We start from the raw sequence: 12971 nt of genomic DNA on the forward strand, positions 1-12971 counted from the left end.
TAGTTTTTAGTATGTAATTTACAAGTGCATCTCTGTTCTCTGTGTCTTTAGACTAATGAAATGAAGTTTCGTAAAATACTACCCTTCTTCAAACTGAACGTTCATCTGTCAAGTAAATTTGAACGTTAACTACGTAAAAGCAATTGGTTCTATAAATATATTGCATTTGGTAAATTGATACCTACTATTTAAATTGAACCCTCGTCAGCCTTTTTTAGGTGTTACTTCGATAGAAGGAAGTACATATATTGAAAATTCCATTATAGAAAAATCCTTGATGCTGCTTGACAGCCCGAGTGTCGGAAATGAACCAAATTAACGAGCCTTTCTAACTCTAGTCCATAGACTTATAAATAACATGGACTCCGCATGTGAGAGAGAAGTCGGTTGCTTGAATAAGATGGAGAGTTTGTTGGCAAGCTGTCAAAAGGTTATAGAACACAAGTTTATGCGAAAATTTTCTTCAATAAATTTTAAACAAGCTTCCGAGAAGACACACAGAAATTCCATAGCATTCCTTCGAAATCAATTATGTCAAAAAATATGTGAGTTTTAGTCAAAAATAGATGTAATGAGAATAATAATCAACGTATCAACACCTTGTGGGCAAAGTCTGCGAAAATTGTAAAAATTTTCCATAATAAATGTTCAACAAGCTTCCGAGAAGGCAAACAGGAATTCCTTAACATTCCTTCGAAATGGAAAATATAAAAATTATGTGAGTTTCATTCAAGAATAAATATAATGTGAATAATACTCAATGTATGAACACCTTGTGGGCAACGTCTGCGTTAATATCCATCATATGATTTTGACATTGCCCACACGGAATCAGTTCATCTCTTTCTTGTTCGATCAAAACGCATAAGCCCTTCTCTCTCTAATGCATACAACCCCTCGATCTACTGAAAAGTCACGTGACAGTGAGTCCATGTATTTTAAGTCTATGCTCTAGTCTAGTACTATAGTACTTACTCCACGAATAATTTTCTACAGTGGACAACACGTTGATGGAAATCAAACAAATTTTTTCTCCATAGGGAAATAAATGATTTATTGAAATATTCAAGATTTTTCAACTAACCACTATAAATTAACAATAAAATATCAAGGTATTTAATATCTCATAAACGTAAACCACCACTTCGACACTTCCAATAAAGTTTTACTTAAAGTGGTTGCTCCATACCCACTTCTGACTTTCGATCCGAAGCAGTCAGTCTATTATATCCATCACAGGTATTTATCAGTTATCACCAGTTACCTCAACTCACAAATTCACACTTTGGCTAAGGTCCTTTTCAATGTGCAAAAAGCGAGTAATCGCAGGAAAATGAAATTGCACCCCAAGAATAGGATGTCATTCCAGAAGTTGGGTTTCTCCATACCGACTTCTCGGAGAAGATCCATGGGAGACACGAAAAGACAAAAGTCTTCAGATTCCGGACATGGCACTGGGAGCCTATCGTATCCATAGATGCTCTGGGCAAGAGCGTCCATAGCATAGCTCAAATAGGAGATGTATGTTAAGCAGTACATCACTTTGGACATGTGTGAGAAGAGCAGGAGGAACCCAGCTACAGACAGCATAAGCGCTAACGTAATGGCTCCAAAGAAGGTTCCGTTCTGAAAATGAATTTTTGCATTATTAATTGAAAGATTCCTTTCTCATCGCCATTTATAAAAAAAAACTTTCATAAACTGTTTCATTACGGAAAATTTCGAGAAGGTTATGAGTAAAAATAGGTCATTTTTAATTTCATTCATTGAATAATTGATCTGAATAATAAAATAATTTTCTTCATCCAGCTTTGATGCAAAATGTGAGTATTATGACATTGATAAATCACTTATGATTGATAAAACATTTTATTCACTGATTGTCTATCATATCATCTGTGAGTTAAGGTCCATATAATTAATTGGTTTATCAAACCTTAAGGTCAGAATCAGGATTTTAGAAATAATGTTTTCAGAATGGTGGACAAAGTATAATATGGTACTCCGAGTTCTACTCGCAAGATATGGCCATTTATAAAAATATGCCCGTTGAAAAATATACTATTATCAGGCTGAAAAAAATTTGGGATGTATATAATATTGATTTACTCACAATGGGATTCACAACTGTTCCAAAGAAAATCCCCATGCTCGATGCCACCACACAAACGCAAAATAAAACTAGAACCACCATTAGGAATCTGCACAGGTCGAGTGGTTGAGCGCTTAGCAAGTATGAACCAGATATGTAAGATAGTGTGAATATCATCTGAAAAAAAGAGAAATCAATAAAGCAGCTGGTTATTCTATTACCAGAATCAATAAGAAACGAAATAAACTACAAGATATTGAAATAAAAGTGGTAATATTATTATTCTTCTAATCTGTGTGATCACTAATTACTATACAAGTAAATGGGGACCCCATCCACCCCAATTCATTAACTTAGAGTAGGAGACCATAATATAAACTTGGTTAAGTATGGGGAGTACGAGAGAGTTGAACCCCTTTTCACTCTGAAGCCACTTGAGTTGTATCTGTAAATATGGTAACAACTCTTGTTTTTGCGTGAAGATATCATGGCCAAATAGGTAACGATAGATAATAGTAGAGTGATGGTGAGATGAACATTTTGAGTACAGCAAAACTCTTTTTTTAGGAACCGAAAATTGGCTCATGCTTCCCTAAACCATGGGAGAGTTAAACAGAGGGCGAGAGAGACTTAACCATAAGTTTGTTTATCAGAAAAAACATCGAAAGAAAACAATTTCCAATGACGATCGATTGTCTATGTCAAGGTTTTCATCATCAGATGTATCAGCGTAGGAAATACATATATTATTATCTATTTCAGAGTCGTCTCGACAGAGTCACTCTCACTTATTTCCGGGATGTTTTTTACTTTTTTGAACCTTCGTATATTTTTTTATATTCATTTCTACTATTCAATTTTCTTTTTTTGAAGCAAACTATTATCTAAGCTCAGTGCGGGAAAATTAGACAACTGATTATGTCTCCCGACCATATGGGTCAAGTCTCCCGCACTCCCTTTCAACCCGGGTTTCATAAAAGCTTGATCGGGGAATCAACGCTTGATTGACGAATAGACGTCAATTTGTTTTCAATCGATAATTCAGAATATCATTATCGCATCAAATTATGATGATCATGCGTCCATTCAATTATTCTCGATTGCTACTTCTCCAATGTATTCAGAAATGAAAAGGTTTCAGTATTTTGGTTTTAGAAATCAAGTAACTGTCAAATCGTTGATCTGACAGTCAGAGTTTTATGAAACCCGATGTTAGTCTTTCAACTTTCAACAGATGTTTTCTTGAAACCTTAACAACTATTATTAAAAAGACTCAGCATTTGTAAGACAATATTAATCAATCATCTTAAGAGAGGGTCCCGAACTGTTCTGATGGCGGCCAAAATTGAGCCGCCACTAGTTGTGCCTTTTTACTTTACTAGTAGCTGTATTCGGGTTCGGCTTTCGGACAGTCCGAGAATGGTTCTAGAACTGCGCAGAGGATTTAATACTAGGGCGCAACAGTTTTGCGCAGTCCTAGAACAATTCTCGGACTGTCAGAAAGCCGAACCCGAATACAGCCAGTATTACTCTACTCTGTAATCTGTGGCCTGTATGCCAGTATGTCGCAAGTTATTTACGATACTGCTAGCGCGAAATTTGAATTGAAATATTTGAGGTGGTTCAAGTCTCCCGGACTACCCCTACCTATCTTTTTATATTACCCATTTCATGAAATTGGGTTGGTATTGAGTAAAATAAGAAATTAATTGTACTTAATTCGATCAAGTGTTTATTCATCGTCTGTTAAAACGTCTAAACTTGAGGAAATACTAGGTATATTACATTGTATATTGTACCTCGACAAAAATTGTCGAGTTTGAAAAAGGCTGCTGCTTCTGATCTCATGTAATTAATTGAAATACGGAATTATGAAATATCTTTGATGATTTGGAGAATTTTTCTTTCGGTCTTATAGATTTCATCAGACGTTAAGAGTTCGTAAAGAATTTTGATATTGGAGAGCACTTGAAAAAGGGAGCTATTAATTAAATAGGAATTGTACAATAAGTTGAGATGATAAGAGCCGAAGAATTGAATATTTATGTTACTTATGGTCATATATTTGAATTATAAAATATTTTTTATTACTCAGGAGACCCTGAGAATACATTGATTCTTAGAATCGTGCTGAGTAGCTAACAGTCTTCGGGAATAATTCCCCCTTAGAGTCAGTTAACTAAGTTAGGGACTTAGAAGAAGGTAGGACTGATAGGAGCAAAAAGGTTCTGAAGAAATTGGAAATAAATCGTTAACATAGCTGCTACAGGTACCCTCAAGTTCGAGCGACGATCGCAGAATAAAGTAGAAGGTTTCATTTTTGTGTTGTTTTCTTTTCTATCCATTGGATTCAGGGAGAAGCGCGAACATAATCCTGATTCCTGAAATCTCCTCCAAATTCATTGATGATATTTGTTGTTGTTTGCTGGGCTGGGAAGTAGAATTGAACCTATGAGGGTAGCTTAAAAGAGAAATATTTTTTTTGTTTTGCTGATGAGAAGTTGTGATTATTGTTGTTGCTCCCAGCATGTATTTTATAAAATTGAAGATGTAAGTTGGTTGTCATCGACCAAGTGAGTGTTAAAATAAGTTTTGTTTTTTCCAATAGATGTAAGTATCGAACAAGTACTCCGAAATCATACTTTGTCGGATTACCCTAAAATCGCAATTGAAGTGGTCGGGAAACGGCATTGCTCATCTACTGATGTAAGAGTAGTTTACTCAAGAGTTTATTTTAGTTCTCCTCAGAAGAATATGACACTTAACACTAAGTCTTGTCTTTAAGCAATGGACCTAACCCACATTTCTTTACTTTCAGAAAGGAATAAATTTTTTTAACATATTAAAAATAACATCCTTCGTTGAGTGAAGAGCCGCCCTTCCATTTGATCAGGACCGGGGTGTTTATACACTCATATCAGAAGTGAATAAATCAGTTATTCAAAGTCAGGTATGGACACTCAGTTTTCCAGAAAGATTAACCACCTACCACTTATTGGCTTCTTTTAAAGAAAAAAAAATTGTATAATTCCATGAAAAATTCTTATTTAAAATTAGGTTACTCACTTGCATCGGGAGATCAATTAATAAAAATGCTGTATAATACGTCTTCAGGTTGTACCAATTGTTGAAACGCTCTCTCTTCAAGATGCTCAATTCTGAAGGAACTGCAAAAAAAAAAACACGAATGCATATTAATTAAATTGAAAAGAAAACTTGTTGTTTATTAAATAGGTCCAAGACATGTCCTCTTGAAAAACTAGTATTGCTTCAAGGAATACTCTGTATATTTAAAACTATGATGAGTTTCCCAAAAAACAGTGTCAGATTTATGCCTGCTTTATATAGTTGTGACGTTATTCAAATCTCTTAGGGTCAATTTCACCAAACGATGATAAACTCCGCGTTACTCAACTCAGATTAAAATGAAAAAAAAAAAATGCTTCTAAAATTGACATCTGCTTTGTCTAGGAAGTGAAGTAGGAAGGGTAAAAAACCTCAAAATACAGAGACACTCGATTTTAACTGAAGTAAGAATACGTAAATAAAGCATAAATTGGCGATATTCTTTCCTTAACGCCAGTTACGTTTAATCTCGGTTTATATGCTTGGTGAAATTGGCCCTTAAACTTCTCCATTCGCTTTAATTTCCATTTAATTCTTCTCTAGCTCATATTCTCATATATGAATATATCACTAACAAGAAAGATTATTTACTTACATTTCAAAACTGCTGGCATCAAAGATGTGTAACATAAGTAAACTATGGAAATCAACAGAAATCCTAAATTTTTCACCATTTTCGACGCATCGTTGCCAGCATTCAGATACGTTAATCCTAAAACGATCCCCACACAAAAATGCAGGAAAGCTTTTAAAGTCGATATCGTCTGAAAATTAATAAAGTAATTATTTTCCACGCCAATAATTACTTAATATTGTTGAAATGTCACGTGTGTGTAATTGAAAGTAAGAGACCAATGACATTCAAAAAACTTTGGATGAAATAATCCAATTCATCCAAAACTAGAAAGCAAACCTTGTCTCTACAACTCTTCGATTTAAATTTATTACGGTTTAAATTTTCTTAAAAATAAACTAAATAATATCATAATAATTGAATATATCTCTGATACAGAGGATGCTGCTATGAATTAAACAATAATCTGAATTAAATTAATTTTCGAATTGATTAGTTAACCCAAATTAGTTCACTCAAAAGAACCACAACATTATCACTGTCATCGCAATATAAAATCAAACAGTTCAAAAGTAATGCACCATTTCGCACAAATCCATAAATCACTCTGTATCTCAAAAACAAGGAGCATGAGCTCATATTTTATTGTGGTTTTCTGGCTTCGCTAGATGCCATAAGTTCACCATAAAACTATGTACCTACAGTTATTCTTGGACCAATCTGTATAATTTGCATTAAGTCGATACCAACATCATAGTTCCTTTGATGTTTATCTTTAAAAGTTCATTAGCATATTCGGGAAGAGATTTCGTAAACTAACTATGGAAAAAAACTTTAATCTGAGCATGTTGAAAAAAAGTAGTTTTGGAATAAACAGTTTGAATATTCCTTGTCATGAGGTCACTTTTCATAAATAGACCACAAATGACCGTTTTCTTCCGTTGATGTCTACAGGCAAAATCATTCGGTAAAAATCAAACGTAGTTTTTTCTCTAGGCTATTTTGGTTTGAGTGGATTTGTGAAGGGTTAAACTCACCCAGTCCCTCTTCATTTTCCTCGTCGATCTTTTCATTAGTATCCATAATTTGTAAAATTCTGACGGTGAGTCCTGTTGGTTTTTATTGTCGCTATCGATCATAGATTCTATGCATGATATACTCTTTTCCGTGTCTTCTTCATGTTTAGCTATATTTCTCCAAGTGTTCACTAGTCCTTTCATTTCCAGAGTATTAGTGAAATTACCAAAATCCCCATTGGCCACTTCCAATACTGAAAAATAATAATAATATCTTTCAACTGAGTTTCCAAAGATTCCTCTTTGGTAGTAGCTATGGCACAAATGAGTAGTTTTTATTCTCTACTTATTGGAAGAAACCACCTGATATGAAGCGATTTCTAATAAGAAGAGGAGTAAGATATTCAATTAACTTAATTCCAAGAGCCAAATAAAGTATGTTAGGCTTCTTGTTAGGGATTAGAAACCAGGATGAAATGTGACACAGTTCAACTTTTTTAATCATCGGATACAAATTATGACACGCTTTTTATTAAGTATCACCCTGAGAACAAAATTTTTCATCTTATATATCTCCGTTATAATAGGTAATAATTCCAAACTCTTTATGAAATCTTTAATCCGAAAACACACTTGAATTTTGGAAATTTGAGAATGTGTGATAACATCAAAATAATTTTGGTGATCCTGGCTTGGCGAAATTGACAGTAATTGAAAAAAAGTGTCCATTACACAAAAAATGACAGGTTATATTTTATAATTTCTCCTTTTCACCTGATATTTTCAGGAAAAGGTATAATTATTTAAGAAATTCAAAATTTTAGTAGGGCCGTACTTTGCATCCTTTGCATCCGCTCGTATTTCTGGGACCAGCAAACCAGAATATGGAAGGAAACGTGTTGAATCTATAATTCCTCAAGTAGGTTCCAAAGATTATAGAGTTAACTCTATAATCTTTGGGCACGTTCCTATGAATAATGAAATCCATACCTTGCAGAAGTTTTTCGATGTCTGGTTCGCATATCAGCAAAAAACAAATCACATGACCTTGAAATGGTCATGGCTTTGCTGCTAGAATCCTGAATCTAAATAAGAATATGAAACCTTGAACTATCAAATTGAATTTTGAAGTAATTAATAAGATTATCTATCAAGGAAGGTTACAATTTCCTTGTCGGTTTCGTAAATTACACATATTCAAAGGATTTTTTGTCGGAACAAAATTTGCAAAACCATGTGTGGACTGTCTCTTTTCGATATACTCAGAGTATTTTCTTCTTTACACAGCAAAAAAAACAAGGAACCAAACCACACCCAATTTGGAAAAGAATTTCAGCTGGTTTCTGGTATACAGAGTATCTTCGGAAGACGAAATGAATTTATAAAATGATACCGGCAGGTAGCGGATGTTGTGGCTCTTCAAACGCCGTGAAAGTTCTTCGGATTTCGAGATATTCAAAAAATTATTCTCGATGTTTGGGGCGCAAGCCTGTTTTTTTCAACAAAAATCTAACTGAAATATCCTGCTTTGATAATTTTTTCTTGAGTTTAACCCTTGAGTATTAATTGAATACTCAAAGGTTTAACCTAAGGTGATGTGAAAAAAAAAAACTGGTTACTTGAGTGCCAAAGTAAAAAAAACATGCCTGTGTCATTGAGATTCCGAAATGGTATAACCCCCTGTATTTCCAGCATTAATTACAAAATAAATCCTATCACAATGAGTCAAGGCCTAGTTTTTAAAATTTTCAGCAACTGAAATGAGACATGCAAGCAAAATATTCATTAGGAGGTGTATAGAGCATATATCAGAGCTCATAGTGGCACTTGTGAACATTTTTTGTAAAATTTTATCCAATAAAAGGACACTTTATTGATTTCATAACTCTGGGGTTTAATAATGAAAGAAAACGAGAAAAAATAAACAATTTTGAAAGAACGTTAACTAACTAACTAAATAACTATGGGTCCTATACATGCTCTTTAGCTTGTCTCATTTTGGTTGCGATAAATTTATTTGATTTTATTTTGTATTACATGGTGGAAATACACAGTAACTTATATTATTTTGAAATTTCAATGAAAAACGCATGTTTTTTCTTAGAGGAGAGTATCCGAATACCGCACAGGTGCCTAATATCGCACCATCGATTTATTTCCAACCTTATATTTTGGAGTACAATTCTATGTTATTTTTATGCCATAGAAGGTGGCTTAAGAGTGTATTCAAAGTATAATACGGCTACGAACAACTAGAAGGCAATAGGGTAGAAAAACGTGAATTCAGATATACGGAGTTTTTCAGAGTGTCCGCAATTCATTTAGTTTTATACAAAACAGGTGAGTAAAATGTTTCGAGTTGACCAATTATTGTATTTATAAGCTCCGAACTGTATTTAGAGCGCACAGAATAATATTAGAAGTTGATATAAATTATGTTTTCACTATTCTAACCTTTGAAGTGTAGTGTGCCCTAATATCGCACCCCGTTCTCAGAAGACTCAAAAAGGTGAAAATGGATTAGATGTTGCCAGTGTTTGAAATGGGGGCATGAAGAATGCTCCAATTCGGAATGGAAGAAGAAATTTGTATGTGACTTCTGTTTGACCGAATGAGGCGTCCTAATATCGTCCACCCAAATGTGTCCTATTATCGGATATGGATATGGATATGGATACCATATTCAGTTCCAACAAAATGTGTTAACTATTTGTTTTTCATTAATACAGTTGATTTATGTTTTTTCAAATGAACTTTTGATACCATTTGTTTTTTTATTGATAATCACAGATATTGGAAGCTCATAATTAGAGCTCTGAAATAATTTCCTTCAAAGATATGAGGCATTCAAAAAAAGGGTGCGATATAAGGGCACTCTCCTCTACTTTGGCACTCCAGTAACCAATTTTCATTGAACTGATTTGTCCGATACTTGATGAAAATCCATAATTGAACTCAAAACAGATTATACGATTTTCATAAAATTCGTTTTTAAACCACGACAAGTGTTTCGCTATCACAATAGCATCTTCAGGTGGGTGAAAAAATGAAATATAGGTACTCATGTAAATGATTCTTGTACTTATACTATATAGTGAAACATTCAACAATTGTAAATAAGAAACACTTGAGTCCAAGTAGGTACTCTTGCCGATCAGAACATCTGGCGAGTCCGAGCCTGCAAATATGTAGTGTTCTCACATATTTCACTCTGATTTCATCGGTCCTTCAAGTGGAGGTTAATGAGTTGAACAAGTTCTCAACATAAAATGATTCTATTACTTCGGTAGTAAAATCATACCTACTTAATAACAACATATTGATAAGCTGTATTTTTATGCATGTATTAAGTTTTAAATTTTTGGAGAGATAATTTTGTGAGTAATATAATCGATTTTGCCAAGGAAAGCCTTTTTTCCATTAAATAACAACAACGGAAAAGTTGTTGTATTAATTTTGATGGGGAAGTTCCATGATGCTGCAAAACTCCTTAAGCTCAGAAGTGTTTGTTAGTATAGCCTTACGACACCTTAGGCACAGGGTCGGATTCAGACTTGCTAAGCTGTTTGAGATATACAGACCTTCCTAGCAAAGCAAGTGGACTAACAAAGATTGATTGGGAAACACAACTGGCTAGGCGACGCATCCGAGTATTTAGTACTTGAATGCGTATTAAACCCACACTGGGTTTAATACTCACAATCACAATCAACATCACGGATCTCTACTATTTTTCGATATCAGTAGAGTAGAGTTTACTCTGAAACTGAATCTCCGATAGTCCAATTGCTTTGTATTATCAATGAGCAGTAAGGGGAAGTAATACCTCAAGAATCTCCATTCAAAAACGGCATTCACTAGTTCCTAATTTAGGCTTTCAATTTCTTACGTGAAGCCTAGTTTTTTTTAAATTGTAGTTAAAGGACGTTTAAATGTCACCCCGTCTCTTTTTTTCCACTTCAGTTGTTTTTTTATGAGAAAAAAAACTTAAATTATTGTGTCAATAAAACTTGTTTTTATTATTTATTTTTCGACGGTTTTTCGACAAATTTCCATAAAAATAACGACGGAGTGACATCGGCGATTCAATTGTTTATATATTGCATAGCGATATATGCCAAAATTACGCTGAAATTCAGGAATAACTGAAAATTATTCAATATTCCTAATATTACCTCTCACGTGGTAATTTCTACTTTTCAACTGACTCAGTACTATTGCTCAGGCTATTGCTCAAAGATGTGACACATTTTCCTATTTGGGGTAGCATCCGTAAAGCAACCAATGTCTTGATCTCGTCACTACTTCCCCTCAAGATTATACCTACTATTGATTGCCCTCGATTTCATTTTCAATTGATTTTGTTTCAGAGATTGGGATTGAAAACCCTAAAAAGTTTATTATGAAATATTGATTGCCGTGTTGGGGTTAACTCTCTGCTCACTAATAAGTTGAGTCCCTAAGATAAATCTAGTGTTCTCATAGCGGTGAGCATATTCTGTGATTTTAACCAATATTATCCGTAAAACTGAGTATACAGATTGTATCAAAAGTGACATATTCCTGAGACAATTTTATTCGATTTTTAAAAATAATTTATTTGTACGAAATTTGGTACCATATACTTAGTTTTTGTAATGTTCTCAGCTCCCTATGAGCTAAGTAAGATGCATCGATACAGAAAATTGTAAATATCTCGAAAAATATCACCTAGAGCGTTGTTGCGGAAGTGTTCATTTTTACTTGGAAAAGTGTGGGAATGAGGTTTTCTTATGAAAAGTACCAAAAGTTCACTGCCAAAAATGGCAATTTGAAATGAATAATGACAGCGTACGCAGCGCCCTCTAGATGTTACATGAAAATTAATACGAAATTATAATTTCCCACGTAAAAAAAAAACCAAGTGAGTACCAAGTTTCGAGCAAATAACCCATTTTTTGCAACACCTTGTATCTCCGAATCGAAGCATTTGCGGACACAAGTTTATATATTTCAACGTACTTATGTTACATCCTGTATATCGCAATGGCAACGGAGAGTTGAGTTTTTCCGGACAATTTGATCAAACTTGTAGTGGTACCACGATCAATTGACAATGTCGACATCTTATCAATGTCGGATTCTAAAAGGCGTTGTCGACAATATAATTATAACCAATAGTTGTAGTGTCATCAAAATGTTCGAATTTACCAATTTTTACCCACTCAACTCAAAGTTAAGATAGGTAAAATATAAGAAACAGAGATACCTGTCGAGGCGTGCGGTGCGCTTGTCGTGAGTACCACAAGCTGTCGTGAGGTTGTGGTAGGTACTACTAGTTGTTCATAGGGTAAGTTCCGATATTGGTGGTGTTATTGGTCGTATTCGAATAACAATAGAACCAGGCCAATAAATAGGATTGGGTATTAAACTCTATATATAATATGTCATCTTCTATGGGAATACTGGCAGTACTGTTCGGGAATATCGGAACTACATAGACGGTTGATGTCTCGGTAGAGTCAATGTAGAATTTACTCAGGAGCAAATCGTTTATTTCAATTCTTTTATTGTTTTGTTCCAGATATTGGGAGTGAAAACCCTAAAAAGTTTCAGGAAATGCAGAATCCTCCCAGAATGAATTTCAATCGATATCTAGAAAATGTCAGTGTACAGAATCATTTCGTTCAATTCGAAAAAAAAAGAAAACAGAAGTGAAGTACTTATTCGTCAATTTCGCTCACTTCTTCATTTCAAGAACTTTTGAATTCAATCAAACAAATTCGGAGGAACAAAGATTCCGTAATACAATTGTTCATTCCAAGAAAAACTAGTGATAACTTCGTCTGACATTGTGACATTGACTGGAGAACAAAAATATACTCACGATAATCTGCAGGATTGTGATATTTGGGGCAACTAAGACCAAATGAGGCCAAATACGAAACAACGTTCCTACTGGATCCCTGATAGATACAACGGCCCTCCGCCGCCACATACACAAAGTCGAACAATTCAAATAGAGCTGCACTTGGTTGATGAATCGTACATACTATATTTCTTCCTTGTTGGGCCAAAGTTTTGAGCAATGCTATGACTTGATGCGATGATGAACTGTCTAGACCTCTGGAAAATATTTTGGAGAATATATAATAAATATTAATCGACCGAATATTAAAAATTA

At 34.2% G+C, this 12971-nt stretch overlaps 1 protein-coding gene across 1 annotated transcript in view; it reads right to left on the reverse strand.

Annotated features, from left to right (window-relative positions):
* Positions 1-1026: 1026 nt before the first annotated feature.
* The window catches only part of LOC123309786 (ATP-binding cassette sub-family G member 1-like), a 59869-nt gene continuing 47924 nt past the window's right edge, over positions 1027-12971 (reverse strand). Inside the window, exons 5-10 of the mRNA XM_044893054.1 lie at positions 12675-12913; positions 6830-7062; positions 5814-5982; positions 5159-5259; positions 2114-2269; positions 1027-1626 (exon numbers count right to left, since the gene is read on the reverse strand). Of these exons, the coding sequence (XP_044748989.1) occupies positions 1279-1626; positions 2114-2269; positions 5159-5259; positions 5814-5982; positions 6830-7062; positions 12675-12913 (1246 nt within the window). The 3' untranslated portion in view covers positions 1027-1278. The remainder of the gene's footprint in view (positions 1627-2113; positions 2270-5158; positions 5260-5813; positions 5983-6829; positions 7063-12674; positions 12914-12971) is intronic.

The sequence above is a fragment of the Coccinella septempunctata genome, chromosome 3 (genome assembly GCF_907165205.1).
Source record: "Coccinella septempunctata chromosome 3, icCocSept1.1, whole genome shotgun sequence".
Lineage (NCBI taxonomy): Eukaryota > Metazoa > Arthropoda > Insecta > Coleoptera > Coccinellidae > Coccinella > Coccinella septempunctata.